Genomic DNA, 19,021 nt, shown 5'->3' with positions numbered 1-19,021 from the left:
GACAATAGTGTGACGGCGAATGGATAACGCAGCCTCTATGACGACCAAGGCATAAGGAGAGTCGGACATCGAAGTTAGAATGACGACGATGTAACAATGAGGGCATCACGGCGACATAGTGACACTGAAGGCATGAAGGTGACTGTAGGATGACGACGCAATGACAAGCATGACATGGCACTGGTATCAGGAAAATAGGCTGATGACGAGTGCATGACAATAGCGCGACAATGACGCCGCCACGCCATTTAGATGACGAAGTTGGAATGACGATGATGAAACGATCGTGACGGCTTCACGAAAGCGGTATGTTAAGAACTAGCGATGACGATTGTAAGATGATGACATGACAATAGAATGAAGATAACGGAATGATAACAAGTGTGTGACGGCAATGGCATAATAACAACTGTAACACCAAGCCTTTGTGTCGGCGATAGCGTGATGATGACGCCATGACGAGAGTCCGATGACGAAGCTACATTGACGAAGTTGGCACAACCACGACTAGATCACGCTGGTGGCGTGACGGCGGCTGGCGGCGTGATGTCAAAGCTGAAATGACCATGATGAAGGTATAGCCGACCGACTCTCTAACTGTGCCGCAGGAGCGTAGACTGACTGGCCGATTAGCGCCTTCTAAGGAGGGGAAGCGACGAGATCAGCAAGAGTAGCGCATGCGCACAAAGTGAACTCGAAGCGCAGGTTTCATCTTCCAGGTTTTTTGACAGTCATGACACCGCCCTTCTCGCGACTGACTCAATGGAAGCTTCCCTGCTTACTGCAGACAGCAAGTACGCGTGAACCCGACCGCGTCTCTTTTTTAGCATATGCCGCGCTGTCGTCAACATGCACCGTAAGATAAGAGCAAAGCGCGCAAAAAAGCGCAATACAGTTGCATTGCAGCTATGCAAGGTTCGTTCTTCATTTTACTGTGCAGGCGCACTGCAGTAGCACACGATAAAAAAGGATGCAAGGATGTAATCCGATTGTCGTAACGCCATCGCCGCCAGACGGTCTTCATCCTTCCACTGACGTCACTCTTACTTTCACGTTTTATTATAAGTATACTGCCGTCGTTCAATCGTGATTAGGGAGCCATTATAACAATGCTTTTGTCAGACATTCGCCATTGTGCACTTATGACGCCGTCGTCACCATGTTTTGGTCATGCCGTCTGCACTGTAGCTTCGTCATTCAACTGTCGTCATGACGTCGTCCTCTCGCAGTCATCATCGTAAAGGCTTCATGATACCAGACGCCTTGTAACCATACATTGGCCCTCATCTCATTCTTTCGTGCTCTGATACCATCGCTGTCACAGTGTGATCGTCATGCATTCGGAGTCACACCATCGTCGTAAAGCTGTTCCCGTCGTTTCATCTTCGTCATCTTAATTTCGACATCTGAGTTTTGTTGTGCCGTTCGCATGATTTATCGTCGCCATACAGTCGTAATCACACCCCTGTCGTCATGCAGCTGTCGTCCCACGGCAGTTTTACCATCGACGTTCTTCCTTGTTCGTCGTTCATATGAGATTAGGCTGCCGTTGTCATGCTACCTTCGTTATTGTATCTTCGCGCAGGCGCTAGCATACTACCTTTGCATGCATTCATGTTTGTGCCATCTTCATCATTGCAGGTTCTTTGTCCGGTGCTCATGATACCATCATCATCTCATTATCCTCATGTCGTCGCCGTCATTGTGTCATTGTTATACCATCGTCATTGTTTAGGAATCGACATCTCCTTGTAGTTCTGTCATGGTCTCATTATCGCCTTCGTCGTTCAGTAGACATCATTCCTTCTTCGTAAAAACATCCACTCCACTAATCCACTAATCGCATTAACATCCGCTCTCACCTTGAGACAAGTTCTGCCGTAATTTCTAGTGGCATTCGTAACAATAAATGAACACGTTTACTAAGGCAGACCGAAAGTAACTCGGATGATGACAACGAAATCTAAGAAAATATAGGATAAATATGGTAGAAGCGTATGTGAAAAGCACACAGAATTAATATGAGTGAGAGAAAACCCACGAATGCTGATCGCGTAGCAAGCGGTGGAAATAAGAAACGACACCCAAGGCAGATTATGCAATTAGTAAAACACGCTACCAGTGCTCAACTGAGGTAAACGAATTGGCAACAACCGCACAGAAACGCAGTCAACATGAGGCAGAGAAATGACTGAAGTTATGAGATCTGGAAATTTGAAGGCATAGTTGTCTTGGAACGTAACAAAAAGCTGCTCATCATGCTACAAAGCTAACCTCTCGCAGGTGTATGCATTGACAAAAACGGCTGGTTGGGCACGCAAGGCCTGCGTATAGCGTCAGTGACCGAAAACATTTGTTTAGCACGGAATGTTTTACAGGGCACGAAGTTCTCAGGTTCCGGTCAAGTGGAATATTGTGATATCATCCAGTAAAATATTCGTAGGTCTAAGTTTTCAAAGAAGATCGCATCATCGGTCAAATACTGACACAACATGCAATAAAGAAAACAAAGACCTACAGGGTCTTGTTATTTCTAGCAAATAATATCTGATTTTGCAGCCCGTTTCAACCATGCAATTACAAGCCAATTGCTTACTTTGAGCACATGGCGGGAAACAGATAAAGTAAGGCACAAAAAGCTCACTTTATCACCGATAAATATAGCAAGTATAATAAATAACTATTCTATCAATCTTTAAAACGAATATGTTTCTTAAGAGGTAGGGATATCATTTGACACATTTTACTGAACGCGTTCTCTGGAAAAATTATTTCACCTAAAGCATTTTACATCATCCGTAGTATAGACACCGTGTTATGTTCCACGAAAGACTATTACGTAGGATTATTTCATAGTGAGCACGAAAATTCAGGGCTTTGCACTTGCATGCGAGTGACTACACAATTTGTTTTGATCAGCTCATAATGTGATATAATAATCACCGGCACCATAGCAGGGGTGAAATTGGACGTTTAGAAATTTCGCAGAGAATACTGAGCTTTATACCACGGCTCTGGATTGCTTTACAATAAATATCACAGTTTGTTATAAAAGGGTGGCGTGCTTATAGCGAAATTAACAGCAGAAACGAGCTGGGTACTTTGTGTACCTCCATTATTATACATCAGCCAATCGCTGTGCTGACCCTGCAACGTCTAACGTCTACTTATCTCTGATCTACAAACAAGCGAAATTTTGTTGTACACGAAACGTGTGCTGTTCCGCCTTGGCTTGCAAAGCTGTAATGGGGAACCCACGTTGAAACAAATTGTAAATGACATATAAATTGTAAATAGCTGCAGCTTAATCATTAAACTCTTCATATGCAGGTCATTCCTTTAATAATTCGGAACTGATATATCTATAAGGCTTTTCGGTTAGTACACATTGTCAAAAACAGTGTTAACGTTTATATCAATACACTGAATAATTGTATGCTACAAGTGTTTTCTTTATTAAAAGAACGAGATGATGAGACAAAAACTGGATATATTAAGGCAATGGCACAATGGGATCAATTTCCTTACCTGAAGTGAAAACATATTGAACTGCATTCTTTATAGTATAATTAAGAGCCGAAACAGTTTCTACTTCTTCATCAAGGTACTTCCTGAAAGAGCCATTACGAACATATTATTAAAGTGTGAAGGAGCTGCTGCCATTAGAAGCTGGGCAGCTCTCATCTCAGGAGATAAAAAATTCTGTTCTGGGTTTATTACCTTAAGCGCTATTTTAGCTACGTGCGGCTTGTGTAAATCCTAGTTTCAAGGTAAGGCGTTAGTTGAATTCAGAACACGGGCGCATTATTCTAAGTCTCATTGTTTCTCCACTCAACCAGCTTACTAAGCCTACAGTCGAACAACTGTAAAAAAATGACAACCATTCCACTCTGTGAAGATGGAATGCCGCTTGAGCGGCAATCACGATTGCCGCTTTCATTCAGCATCGCGGGAACTTTCTTCGTTGGCGGTCATTTAGTGCCAATGCTTTACATTCTCCTTGCTGTTCCCTCCGGCGCTCCTCGCACGAATGCTGCTCTTCGGGTGTATGAATTCTACATGCCCGCCCCAACGATAAGGCAGCTGTTTTAGTGCCGATACCTCTCCTGCTTATGTGCTGCGATAACCTTGACGTCACGCTATTGTTAAGGGCGAGCGTTCTAATTTGTTCCGCATTTTTACATCTGCGATGCCACACTGCACTCGTATGGGTTTCTTAGAAGAGCGCTAAGTCCGTTATTGTCGCCAACGCCATAAAAACTACGCAAGGTTAATAATATACAGCTTTCGCTGTAAAAAGAATCTAAAAACATTACCGGCGTAACGACTGATTCCACAGGTTTTAGTCGAATTACTGTATTCCGCCTGCATTGCAGGCGCCTCCACAAGAATGCCGCTTACGAAGAGTTCGTCTGAAGTACCGCGAAGAATTAATTTCCTTGCTTTACAGCGAGGGCATGTGGAGTTGTCACTGCTGATCTCCACTAATGAGCTGTCGTTATCGCAAGCGCTATCTCGATGCTCATGACAAGCGTGCCGATGGCAGTGAGCGTTCGACCACTGCTATGCACATCTAGAAATCACCAAACTCCTATTCGGTATGTTAAAACACAGCAGCGATCCCGATGGCTGAGGAACGCGTCGCATTACACGACGGTGACACATTCTCGGTACTCAGACAACGAACGACGTAATCGAAGACATTAAGGAAGGGAATAAACCGAATATCAACGAAAAGAGCACAGATGAATACCTTGCTGATGAAGCTGAAATATTAACGTCAACGACTAGAATAGCGGAATTCGGCGCTCTACGGTAGAGTTCTACCTTGCGTCGTTCCAGAATGTAACTACGGAGCTGCGCGTAAGTCTCCGTGCCACAAGGTACCCTACACGAGCACATTAATTTGTGCGATGTGTGCAGGACAACCTTATTGAAATCTGTGACTCTCTATGGAATTCGTGCGAAATCAAACTTCGTTTTCATACTTTTGCCGAGCATAATTGTCCTCTTCGATTTCAAATCGGGGAGCTGCGGAAATTTTACGCCAATGTGGGCTTTATAACGAAAATTGCGCTACGTTAAAAGGCGTGTAATTTATGCCGCGTGCCTTTGTGAAGCAGTACGTTTACCTAAGTCAATTACTCACAGGGGACCCTGATTATGAGAAGCAAAATTACAGAGGAATAAAAAGGGTTGCAGCGCGTACAGCAGACGTTGCCAGATCCTGACTGTAAGATTACCATTATCATTGAAAAAAATATTTAAAATCAGCGCCTTTTAATGTTGCTGACATATGGGGCAGAAACTCGGAGTTTGACAAAGAATCTCGAAAACAAGTTAGCGAACGGGAAAAGAGCGATGTAACGAAGAGTGTTAGGCGTAATGTGAAGAAACAGGAAGAGAGCGGTGAGATCAGAGAACAAGCAGGGATAGCCGATATTCTAATTGACATTAAGAGAAAGAAATGCAGCTGTGCAGCTGGGCAGGTCATGTAATGCCTAGGTTAGATAACCGCTGGACTATTAAGGTTACAGAATGGGTGCCAAGAGAATGGAAGCGCAGCTGAGGACGGCAGAAGATTAGGTGGGGTGTTGAAATTAACAATTTCGCGGGCGCTAGTTGGAATTGGCTAGCGCAGGGCAGGAGTGATTGGAGATCGCAGCGAGAGGCCTTCGTCCTGCAGTGGACATAAAGCAGGCTTATGATGAGGATGATGACGACGACGATAATGATGCCTTTGTGTTAAGCGCTGCAACCGCTTTGAGTGTGTAAAGGGGTTTCTTTGAGTTTTCGCGTAACAGAATTATGTTTTTTGTGTAGTCAAATTACAGTCCAAGAGCTATCATATCTGTAGATTGGGCTTCAGCCGTATTTTATGATTTTTTGTGTAGTTCAGCTTGAGAAATTCAATTACTTCAGCAAACTTCTTGCGTCACGTGGAGGGCCTGGTTAAGGGTGGTCCGAAAATCTATTTGCGTAATCGACTTCCGAAGGCAACGCGGGGCGCCATGTGTTCTGCGAAACAGGCTCCTTAATGATATTGCGTTAATATCAAGTCGAATATCAGGAAAGACAAAGACAATACGTGCAAGCTAGCTAAAGCAAACAGCACAAATACAAATGGCAAACAATAAAATCATCACTCATCAAACTTTATGAACCTAAAAATTGGGCAGGCTCTTTAGAGAACGCTGCCGCTTCTGGGCATGGGAATGTCCTGGTGCGTGTGGGTGCGGTTGTTTAGGCATTAGGGCATTAAGATTATGTTAACACAAAAGTTGCATTTATTCACGCATTACGAAGCTCACATGCTTCGATCATAACACACTGAGTAGGGTTCCTACTTTCTAATCTTCCATTTGCGTAAGGTTTAGGGTGGGCCCTACCTATGGTTAAAGCTGGTGGCCGCGAACCAGCATTCCTTCTAATAGCTTCTAATAGGCACAGGTTTAAGTTTGACCAACTATACCCGCTTTTGCAAATTGACTTTTTTCAAGTGGGACCACTGTCACCCAGATAAACAACCGTGCTGTCGAGCTACATCTCTCTGAACGCTGAGCAAGCTGCTAAATTTAGCCACGATTATGTCATACTTGGCGCAACAGCGCCATCAGTACCCGCGACACATCATCGACTCAGGGCTTATTTCCTCTAAACTATGACATGAAAGTAAGGCACGTGGGTAATATAGTTGCAAACGTATAGTCGATAATATTATTACATGTTATCGTCACATTATCGTCACCACCCCGCACTCCCTCCCCATGTGGACCGAAATGAAAGACGAAGAAAAAAAGTTACTGAACGCTGAGTACGTGAACAAAATCTTAGAACACCTGTGGCTGCGAAGTCCAAAAAAATAAGTCATCACAAGTATATCACAAGCCCACAAACAAGAGGTTAAACAGTCATTGTGAAAAGGAGTCATCACACTATATCAATGACCGCATGTTATCTGTACTTGAATAAACGAAACGACGTCAATCCACTCATTCGCTACAGGGACCATATGAAGCAGCCAGTTCTGATGACAATCTTCTTGGAAGGTTCTTCTGAAGGCAGCACTTTAACATTACCTTATTCGTTTGGAACAACCAATGCATTACAACACTTAGGTAAGAACGTGATCCACTCAAAATATTGATGAGCTTTTGATATTTCACGTATTATATTTAGGCGCAACATTCATTTGCCAATTTCCAGAGAATATCAAGGCAATATTGCCATTGAAGTTGTCGCAAAGTAATTTTTCTCTTGAGGCGTCACATCTCAAACGTAACACCTTGGCTCATATTTGCATTTTCTCTCATTTCATTTTGTCATCACCTGTTAGAGTATCCGTAATTGTATAAGCGTATTCCACGAACTCATAAAATCTGAAAAACTTGATATTCGAGTACAAAACCAAGCGATACGCTTGGATCACCAAACGTAAGCCGAGATGTTATTGTTATGCTAATAATAGAATTCAGGTTGATTATCTCCCTAAAAAATGATTATCTTCTCAAATACTTCCCACGCGCTGTTGAGTCATTATTATTGTTTTTACAATTTTACGCTATGTCTACATGTGTTGATCGTTAAGGATCAGTCATTAGGCACGCTTTTTTTATCGCACAATTTACAATCGCCGGCAAATATCCTCATTGGAGAAGCTATATTCTCGTTAATACTGCTGAGTTAAGCCAAATAAAACGGGATCTATATCCGACCCATTCATCATTCCTAACGTCACGTACGAGATACTGACCTGAGCTCAGTTTACAGATACGTGCTGGAGCCTTTCATGCAAGTACTCGGTGATCAAAGTGCGTACTTCAGATAGGATACTACAATAGTTTAATTTGTGCGTCACCTGACTTCTGCACAACGTGCAGACAACCTGAAGCATACTTGCACATTCCCTAGTCCTCCATAAACAAAGCAACAAAATATCAATAAAGAAAGGCGACAGGCATTGAGATGCGATCTCTCCAATGCTATTCACATCGTCTTAACAAGAGGTATTCAGAGACCTAGACTGGTAGGACTTGAGGATAAGAGTCAATGGAGAATACCTTAGTAACTTGCGATTCGTTGAAGATATTGCCTTGCTTAGTGACTCAGGGGGCAAATTGCAATGCATGCTCATTGAGCTGGGTAGACAAAGCAGAAGTATGGGTCTAAAAAATATTCTTTAGAAAACCAAACTAATGTTTAAGAGTCTCGGCAGAGAAGAGCTGTTTACGATAGGTAAGGAGGCATTGGAAGTGGTAAAGGAATATATCTTTAGGGCAGGCAGTGACCGCGGATCCGGATCATGAAATTGAAATAATCAAAATAATAAGATTTGGATGGGGTGCGTTTGCCAGGCATTCTGAGATCATGAACAGCAGGTTGTCATTATCCCTCAACCCCGACCTGGGTGGAGCCGCCGGATTGATTTCGCCTCAGGACCTAAATAAAGTTCTAACTCACCCACTCCCTCAAGAGAAAACTGTATAACAGCTCTGTCTTACCAGAAATCACATACGGGGCCGAAACCTGGAGGCTTACGAAAAGGATTCTACTTAAATTGAGGACGACGCGACGAGCTATGGAAAGAAGAATGATGGGTGTAACCTTAAGGGATAAGAAAAGAACAGATTGGGTGAGGGAACAAACGCGAGTTAATGACATCTTAGTCGATATCAAGAAAAAGAAATTGGCATGGGCAGGACATGCAATGAGGAGAGAAGATAACCGATGGTCATTAAGGGTTATGGACTGGATTCCAAGCGAAGGGAAGCGTAGCAACGGGCGGCAGAATGTCAGGTGGGCGGATGAGATTAAGAAGTTTCCAGGGACAACACGGCCACAATTAGCACATGACCGGAGTAGTTAGAGAAGTATGGGAGAGGTCTTTGCCCTCCAATGGGTGTAGCCAGGCTGATGATGATTCCTGCACAATCTCTAGGCAGATGAAGTAACACAGATGCATGGTTTCCGTTGTATTGGACAAACGAATAAAGGTGTGGCTCCAACTGTGAACCTGTTTTCTGGAGTTTTGGTGCTTAAGTGCATTTTTCAGCAAAATATATGGCGTCGCCCTGTCCATACAATTGTGGCTGTTCACGAAGCAGCAGTACCGCGGCTGTGACTCGATATCTATGTCTTCTGTGGATCAATTCCGCATGTGTTCTTCACATTTTACGAGATAAGCATGCCATCGATGGAATTTGTGATTCATATAGCGCCACCTGAGACGTGGAGCCAAGACAACACGATGATGCCACTCCTGTAATTCCTACTTTTTTTTCGGTTATCTGGAATCTTTATTCAGGTTAATCGGGCAACGAAATACTGAGAACGTAGGTACAAAATTCTTTTAGGAGACCAAATAATGCTCTGACTAATGAAATGACACACAAGTAACCCTCTTTCACTGCAAACGTTATTCCTAGAAGTAAAGCTATTTCACGTGCAGTTTTGTTGATGGCGAAGTAATTCGAGATTTAGCTATTAGTCATTTGAAGAGGCTTGCGTGGACACGCAGACGAACACTGCGTTTCTATAAAGCTGCCTGTATGATCTAGTCGAAGCCACAGTACGCAACTGTCCGGGAAAATTGAGCACGCCTTTCGGCTACCTTACTTTACAGTTACAAACTTCAATACACACGACAACAGCGTAGAGTTCCATACAGAAGGCACAGTGCTAGTGAACAGCCAGGCGAAAACCCTCTATCGGATTTCCATGATAAATTGTCAGGATAAAGAACACCTACAGTGACCATCGAGCCCAGGCTACTGTCGACAAAATAAATGTACCGTCGATTACGATACTCCCTCATGCCCAAATTGCGCAGCTCTATACGTGTTTTCATAAGCATGCCGATATATTTATTATGAGTAATAAGTACGCGGTTTGCATTAGCAAGAGAACCCTGTAAGTAGCGTAGCTGGAGCGGACAACCTGTCCGCGCGGCACATACAAAGGGAGCGGAGTGTGGCACGACTACCTCACTAATCGGGAGATCGTGAGAGGCAGCGCGTGGGTTACGTGTGGGTGCGGTTCACAGCAGCCGCCAGAGACAGGCCTCGTCTAATGAAGCGCTTTGTTTCCATGAATGGTATTGGTGACGTCTCGGTGAGCAGCCGACGTGTGCTACCCTTGCACCACATCGTAGCTATTATCGCCACACAGCCCGTCTTGTGCGACGCTGCGCTTTGTTTCTCCCGCATACGTTTCACCAACCACGAGAGTGGCCATTCTTGACGGAGAAATTGTGTCACTAGTCTCAGCGGGGACAACACCCAAAGGAGCGCCCGATCGAGGCTTACTCCTGGCCGCTCGCGATCACACCTTCCAGGAGCAATGTTCCCTGTCACACACGCTGGTACCGTGGGCTCACTTCGGCAGCTGACGCCGTGGATGATCGTAGCCCTCTGCGCCTCATGCCACCCTGCCCTCTTCTCCCTCGGAAGCGCAGATGAGATCTCCCACACCGCTGCACATGCCGTGGCCACCGGCATCTAAGCTCATACGGTGGCCGTTTCCCCTCCACTCCTCCTCTACTTTCCGCCTCATAATTTAACTATAGCCTCCTTAATAGCCTCAACCGTCGCGCTTTCTTCTTTCATCTTCTGCTGGGCTCCGCGTTCCCTTTCAGCTTTCGCTCTGCTTGTTCGCTCGGTTACGAGGGGCGACGCCGAGACACACCGACGCTCAACGCAGGAACGGGTGCCCAAGAGGTGCACTCCAAAACGAATTCACATAGCACCGGCGCCACGGAATTTCCTCTGTAGAATCCATCTTTCGCACATTACAAAACTGAGTATGACTGACGTTATAGTGTGAAGCGTATCATGATTAAATAGAAGCTTTAGCTTAATTTGTGGTGCTTCGAAAATTTGGGAAATTAGGCAGAGAATTAGGCTTTTGAGTAGCCCTCGATATTGCTTCAAAGTGCCTTGAAGCCTGTTTTCTTGCTAATGCTAATCTCACTGCCATCAATTTGTTTGCTTACGTTATTACCTTGCAAAAAGAAAAAACTAATAAAGTCCCATTAAATAATCCGTGTCCCTTTACGGTTACTGCTCATATAATGACGATCATGACACTGCGTTTGAATACAGAAATGCTAAAATTCGTGTTGTGGCATAGCTAACCAATCAAATGTACTCACCGATGCAGTGGAAGCCGAGAAACTTGGGTTAGAAAAAACAGCTTATAAGAAAAGTAATTTCCTGCAGCACTAATATTTCAGCTACTACATGAGGTAGCTGCAGCACGTTTCATCGCAGGCGTTTCGTTGGAGTGGTATAGTTAATTTAGGTTAAAATGCAGCAAAGTCGGCTTGTAACCAGAAGTTTGCACTTGCGTTTATTGCATTGTAAAGACATTACTTGAACAGCAAACAATAATTCGGGTGGGTGGCCAGGCCTGACAAACGTAATGAATTCAGAAATACTCACACAGTATCCTCTGCTGTAATCAGACAGTGGTAATTGCGCTGCCCTTTTTCATTAGTTTGATCGAGCTTATTCATTTGCACGCTCCAGCACGTGAAATTCGTGGCTATTATTTCACTTCCCTTATCTACTTTGCCTGAAAACAGGTTCGTCGACTTTATCTGGTAGTATATCACATCTGTAGTTTTGTTTAGGCTCTGAAAAAGGGAGAGAAGTCTGATGTATGAAGAGGAACAAGAAAGGGTAACAAGACCGGTGACTATGGCTAGCATGTAACAGGTGAGTCATGTAACAGGCAGGTCGACACATTGCCTAGTGTGTAGGCCCGAATTTTTTTTAAATAAGTTCACTCGGGGTCATGGTGACGGAAGAAGGTGGCGTCAATGGTGAAATTTACATTCCTCTGGCAAATGTCGGCTCTCAAGTCGGCGAAGACAATCAACCAACCTCTGCCGATATCCTATGTATTAAGGGAAAAAATACATTATGGGATTTTATGTGTGAAAACCACGATCTGATTAGGAGGTATGCTGTAGTGGGGGACTGCACAATAATTTAGACAACTTGGGGTTCTTTAACGTTTATATAAATCTAAATAGTTTTCGCATTTCTCCCACATCTTTATTTGGCCGCCGAGGCCGGAATTCGAGCCCGCGACCACGGGCTTAGCAGCCCCACATCATAACCACTAAGCATCCATGAAAAGTTGTATTGATGACAGGTATATAGACTATGCGTAATAGAGTCATGCCAATGGCACAACTTACTCTCTGGATACTAATTGCATCGCAATGCGTGCACCTAGCGACTAGCACTTGGACGCTGTATATCTGGTGGTAGCCTTAATTTCATCTTAGGGTGCATTCTCTGGCGGCATCAGTGGCAATTTTCACCAGTGTTTACCAGGTACCAGTGCTTTTGTTGTCACTTTTTGTACAAGACTTGTTTTAAGATAGCTGACGTGTGTCCACAAAAATTGTAAGCTGCGATTCTAAATCGTTGCGACCATTGTTCGAATTTGCATGGTCCAGCTCATTGCCCCGTAAGCCCCTACTTCAAGGAGTACTTGTCGATGAAATGAATGAGTGTCTTTACGTTCCGAGACATAATTTTGTAATAAAGCAAATGCATTTCGCTTGCTAGTTAGTCCATATAGCGTTCCTTTTCGCTATTCATTGTTGCGCATCTCTATATCAAACATTGTCATATTGCAGCAAGGCTGTGTACCTCTACCGTCCAAGGAAATTTTCATGTTGTTGGCGGGGTAAGCAAGAAACTACCCATACGTGGGCCGATACCGGAGATAGTGCAATGCCGGGCCGACCCGTGGCGGAGGTGCAGTTCGCCATTAAGAGGCCCACATACACAGCATCGCTGGTCATTCTTCCTCACAGAGTGGAAGGGCACTAAGTTTTTTTTTTTAGAATAGTGGCTAGCCAGGCTTGTTGGTACGAACACAGTCTCTAGCAAACAGCGCGAATAACAGAACACAAAAGACAGCCACATGGCAGCAGCCCCTGTGTCGTGTGCCTTTTTTCTGTGTTCCGTTAGTCGCGCTGCGTGGTAAATAATTGTCCTTTTGTTGTAGACTTGTACACATGCCAGCATGAGATAAGGTTTTCTTTCATTGCAGTGGCTTTGCGAAAAGAAGATATGCCAAATATTTTTTTAATTCACTATTTCAGGTTGCTGCCTATTCGCTGGTGTGCTTGAATGCATGCGATATATGTGAATAAGTTTCAATAAATAGAAAGCTAGTATTCGACTTTGCCAAACAATTACCGTTCAGTGCTGTGTATGTACGAATCGCGAAATTTTTTAGGGTGCATCAAATCTTACATTGAGAGCAACTACACTGTAAAGCCCTGTCACCACACTTCAAGATGCCAAGTACTGAACACAATCATATGGACAAAATGTGTCACTAAGTATCAAACTGACACTTTTAAATGGCTCAATCTGCTACGAAATGACTTTATTTGACAGTTCTCGTTGCTATGATGTGAACAGTTTTAACAAAGCAGCCGACATATCGGAAAGCATTTCAATGCCTTTCATCTAAATGCGTGCAGTATTAAAAACTACATTTCTGATCTCAGCACGTTCCTTAATTCCTTAACTATAATATTTGATGTGCTTTGCTTTCCGAAACATGGCTCACTCCGAATGCCATTCCACCACAATTAGACTGCCAAACATACAATGGTGTTTCCAGGACTACCAATTGGGGTGGTGGATTTGCCTTACATGTGCAAAATTGTTTTAGTCAAGATGTCATCGATGAACTAACTTTGTGGCCACTAGCCTCGAATGTATTACAATCTGATTACCATATATTGCAAATACTGCAGTGTATCGGCCAGCCGCGAGCAGAAAGCCTGAATTTCTTAATAGCTTTTAAGGCCTTATATGTAAGTTAAACTTATTGCACGTGCCTTTTTTTTGATGGTTGACATAAATATCAACATGATAAGCGATGATGAGGCCACTCTGCAGTTTCAAACTATTCTGTCCACCTATTACTGTTTGAACACTACTAGACTGCCCAGCCGAATCTCTGTATCATAGCGCCACACTGCTGGACCTTTGCATCACAAACGCACCAACAAATAAGATTGCTTCAGGGATTTTTTACTTGACCTTAGGTACCACTTACCAGTTTTCGCTCTTTTGTCTACTACACCTATTAAACCTAATTACAAAGCAAGAGGTCGAAGCAAGACAAAGCACTAGGTCAAAGCACGAAGCACGAGGTCGCGGGATCGAATCCCGGCCACGGCAGCCACATTTCGATGGGGGCGTAATGCGAAAACACCCGTGTACACACATTTAGGTGGACGTTAAAGAACGCCACGTGATCGACATTTCTTGAGTCCATCACTACGGCGTCCCTCATAATTAGAAAGTGGATTTGGCACGTAAAACCCCATAATGTAATTTATTTCATGAACCAGCTCACATTTGCGAAATTTCGCTCAGAACAACGCTTACGAACTGGTCTTTCGTTTGTGCAGAACAGAATTCTGATCGCGCATATAGCGTTCTCGTTCTCTATTTCGAAACATGTTATGACAGCAATGTTCCCATAGTGTCACACATTAAACAAAAATAAAATTCGAAAGCCATGGATCAGCACAACACTTAAAAAAAGAATCAAACTAATAAACTAAATGCATCATACCTGTAGGTTTGTTCAAACACGTGACAAATCGGCTCTAAACGAATTCAAAACGTATTGCAGTAAACTAAATGCCGACACATAAAAAACTAAAAAAAGATTTATAATGATCCTAGCCAACTGTGGAATGCAGAGAATAATCTGGGACAATTTGTAGAAAACAAAACGCCTTTCAATGTCAAAGCCCTCTCCCAAGAGATGAGCGATGATGCAGTTACAACGGCTTTGAACGAACATTTTGCCCACTCCGGTGACTTTTGCCGTCTTCAGAACAGAGTACGTGGGAAAAAATCTCCCGTAGAGAAAGACAGCCTAACACAATTAGTTTAGCTCCAGGGACACTTTTTGAGGTATATAGCTCGATAAATAGACTACGTAACAATGTCGCAACATGTTTTGATTAATTAGGCGCAGCGCCTATGCAGTATGTTCCGGATGTCATTTGAGGGCCCCTGACTCATATCATTGATTCTGTGTTCGTTTCTCGTCTTTTCTTTTCCAATCTCAAGCTTGCGCGTGTATGCCCTGTGCATAAAGGTGGTGCTCTAAATTACATTTTGAATTACAAGTCAATCACTGTCTTGCCTGTACTATCAAATGTGTTTGAATCTGGCATAAATTCTAGACTAAGGAACTTTCTTAGTAAGTATAATAGAATAAACAATGCTCAGTACGGATTCCAGAAAGGCAAGTCCACGAAATTTTCCCTATTAAACGTAAAAGAAGAGATACTAAACAAACAAAAAAAAACATTGTATACAGTTGGATTCTCTCTTGATCTGAGAAACGCTTTTGATAGTATAAAATATGATATCCTTGCACAAAAATTATTCGACTACAGAATACGCGATGTTGCTCTTGAACTTATTGAAAGTTACTTACCTGCCAGAAAACAATATGGTAAATTCGGAAGCTTAACGTATTCAGAAGCTGAACTTAAGCAAGGCGTTCCGGAAGGTTCGCTCTTAAGACCGTTCGTATTTATAGATTATATTATTGATATATGTAATATCCCTTAAACAGGAAAAACTAGTTATGTATGCAGATGATACGAATGCCTTTTTTGTGCTGAATCAATTAACATTCTCCAAGTTGCTGTAACCAGTTATGCATATTGCAGTGTGGCTGCATGAAAACAAACTTGCATTAAACGCAATTAAAACAAAATACGTTATATTTAGGCCTACAAACAAAAACACGTATAAATATGAAATTCTCCTTTCGCCATGTCATGGAACATGTCGTGGCATACCCATGTGTTAAAGCTTGCTTCTGAGTTGGGCAAAACTGTAGGCTGCCTGTACAGATCATTAAATTATTGCCATTATGACTTTAAAAAAAGCTACATATTATGGCCACTTCTACTCTACTGTGCGTTAGTATTGTCCAAGACGTCTGTTCAAAACCTAAACAGACTCGAGGTATTTCAGAAAAATGTTCTTGGAATAATAAAAATTTTTATGGGCACCCTATTGAACTACGTACTTATCAACTGTTCATAAATCACGATATTACTAGAGCAAGTGATATTCATATATATAGATTACTAGTTTATAGAAATCATAAGAAACCAACAAACAGTGACACCAAAACAAGAAAATGGAAATTACTTGTGCTTAACAAATGAAAGAAACTCTAAATAAATTGAAATGAAAGTGGATAAAAAAGAACTTGCCGCAGGTGTGGAACGATCCCACAACCTTCGCATTACCCGTGCGATGCTCTACCAATTGAGCTACGGCGGCGCCGTTTCCTCATCTACATTCTTTTGTAGTTATGTTTTCCAAGTAGACCGCTGGTAGTGTTAGCCAGCGCCACACCACTTACTAAACTTAGTGGCGAATGTGGAACATGCTTTCTGCCGCAGGCGTCACGAGAACGTGACCTTTTTCGGTGAAGGCAACCAGTCTTTAAACCCACACATGCTACTTGAAGGCATCAATGTTGCCGGGACATTCGACACCGTCGTTATGTAATCAACGAGAAGAAAGGGTGTGAACCAAGGGGCCCGATTTTTATTAGTCATATCCCAAGAAGTCAGCAAACTCTGACACCAAGGACAACATACGGTAACTACTTGTGCTTAATAAAAGATTACCAGAAGGTAAATTAATGGAAATGAAAGTGGATGAAAAAGCAACTTACCGCAGGTGGGGAACGATCTCACAGAAAACAAATACCACAGAAAGTGGATGGGGAAATGGCGCCGCGGTAGCTGAACTGTAGAGCATCGCACGCGTAATGCGAAGGAAACAACGTCAGCGCAGGAAATAGCTATTTTGATTAAGCTTTTACTTTACTCTGCATAGTAAGAGAGGAAGAATTAAGTAGCGTTTGGAGGAACATGAGTATGAAATAAATGTAACGTAATAATGTTTGTTTATCGGTGCTACCAGTGTTTATTTCTAATACCAGTCAAGTTGTGCGGTACTCCGTTGAAAACCGCCAGTGTCAACAAAACACCTATTTATATTACTTTAATATCATAAGCTGCATATGTGAGCAAAATACGATTGGCTTCACTTTTTTCAAATCTTCAGTACTGGTGGTCATTTTCTGTTTAGGATGAGTACATACTCCGGAAATTTTGAAGAAGCCTAATGAAAGATATCACGTAGAGTAACAGGGAACTTCTAGATAATACTAAGTAAAAAACTGGCCAGCTGTGCTTTGCCGGATGCCCCGATTTCCGCGCTCGCACGGATGTTCCCCGAATTTGTTCAGCGGCAGTCAGTGAACAAAGAGCGCGTAAATCACGAAAGCAGCCGAATATAAAATTTCCAGATAAAGAAAACAACGTATGTCAACACGAGCACAGCCTGTGCTCGCTACTTCCTTGTTGCCAACACAGCAGAGTGCGCAATACAAGACGCCAGCGCCACCTAGCGTTAGCATCACTATAATCTGTTATTGTTAACGTCCGACTGTCCTTATACGCATTCGCCAGAAGCCGCTTGCCACGCGTATCACGCGTGCGTGAAGAGCATTTATGCATATTCACATTCTAATGCGCATAGTACAGACGCAGCGCAACCGTGCTCAAAGCGTGTCGCTTTTTTCGAATATTTTAAAGGCTGACAAATATTCTTATGGACATTGGTTTATTAGATACGTATTCTTACTGTTGCGTACAATAAAGCATTCTGGAATAGGGGAATCTTCGAAAATTGCCAACATTTGACACTTCCTGCCTCTAGCGTTGCCACTAAGCCGACAACTTGCAGGCGGCCAGGGTTAGATAGACTATAGTGGCATTTTCTCTTCGAACACGATGGCTGACACGTAGCCTACTCCTGATATAGTGCTGCGTAGAAGAAATAAAAAGGACATAATCACACTAAAATGAAAGGAAGATACTTTCTTCAAGGAAGCACGACAACTAGCGTCATTTTTTCGTACTTTGCGCTGCGGAATTTCCCGACCAGAACAGCTCGGCGACCGGCGGCCTTCACAACTGCTCAGGAGCATGTGATCTTTGGGCACAAGAGGCATCAACACGCATGGCTTCTTGTCCATGGAGTCGTTCCTATAGCGCCTCGTCGGCCTCGTTCTGGCGTCGGCGGACGAGGTGTTCCTCGACGAACTTGCTGCGTTGCCCGGCAATTTCTGCGAGGCCTTTTCTCGAACTGCAGCCGCTGTCTCCAAGAGCCCGGACACTAGTGCTGATTCACGGTTAGATGAACGCATAGATCAATTCGCTACTTCCATAGCGGCTCCAGAAGCCGTCACGTTACCATCTCTGCAACCTCTCCGGGCCCGAGGCATCGTTCCCCACGAAACGACCCCTCACGTCAGTCAAGTACTTCTCCGGTCGACTGGTACCGCAGGGCGTTCCAGCACAACGCAAGAGAATGCCCCCGCAGAGGTGTCTGAGACAGCAGGCGTTTGGTGTGTTGCGACACCACGTACCCGAGCACACGAAGGTTGGACCTTCCCGCGTGTACCCGTGCGTGGCTTAGCCGTGTCTGGTGAAAGGGGGATCCTGGAGGTTGAGCCAATGCTGGGTGTTTGGATTTTTAAGGCCCCCCGGCGGAGGCAACACACCTCTTCGGCCTCGGCTTCACATAGACGGCACCTCCACACTGACCCACCTGGAGGAAATCGGCAGTCGCCTTTTCCTGTCCTCCTCTCCAATCTTCGTCTTTCTCGCACTTTTCCGTCTTTCCTGTCTTCTCTTCACTTCTTGTTCCTTCCTTTCCTGGCGGCTAGGGTTGACCTTTGTGTGGCGAACTACCCTGAATTACGCCATATTGGGTTATAGCCGCAGTATACAGCTGGCGTGGGCAGGGCTTGCTTGCAAGCTCCTGTCCTGTCCCCTCGTTGGGCTTCGTGGTGAGCGGCTGGTACCGCGGCCCAAAAATACAATTTTTATGGCTATCGCTTTTGCTTCAAGCGATCGCCCTCCTAG

The 19,021-nt window shown here is 43.7% G+C and overlaps 1 protein-coding gene across 4 annotated transcripts in view; it reads right to left on the bottom strand.

Annotated features, from left to right (window-relative positions):
- The window catches only part of LOC142563685 (male-specific histamine-binding salivary protein-like), a 134,300-nt gene that overhangs the window by 24,957 nt on the left and 90,322 nt on the right, over positions 1-19,021 (bottom strand). For all 4 annotated transcript variants that reach the window (XM_075674281.1, XM_075674280.1, XM_075674279.1 and 1 more), the window contains 2 exons: positions 11,439-11,632; positions 3,529-3,611 (listed from right to left, as the gene is read on the bottom strand). In XM_075674281.1, coding sequence (XP_075530396.1) covers positions 3,529-3,611; positions 11,439-11,632 — 277 coding nt within the window. The remainder of the gene's footprint in view (positions 1-3,528; positions 3,612-11,438; positions 11,633-19,021) is intronic.

Source organism: Dermacentor variabilis, chromosome 11 (genome assembly GCF_050947875.1).
Source record: "Dermacentor variabilis isolate Ectoservices chromosome 11, ASM5094787v1, whole genome shotgun sequence".
NCBI lineage: Eukaryota > Metazoa > Arthropoda > Arachnida > Ixodida > Ixodidae > Dermacentor > Dermacentor variabilis.
Note: the sequence above shows the minus strand (reverse complement) of the source record. Positions and strands in the feature narration are given on the sequence as shown.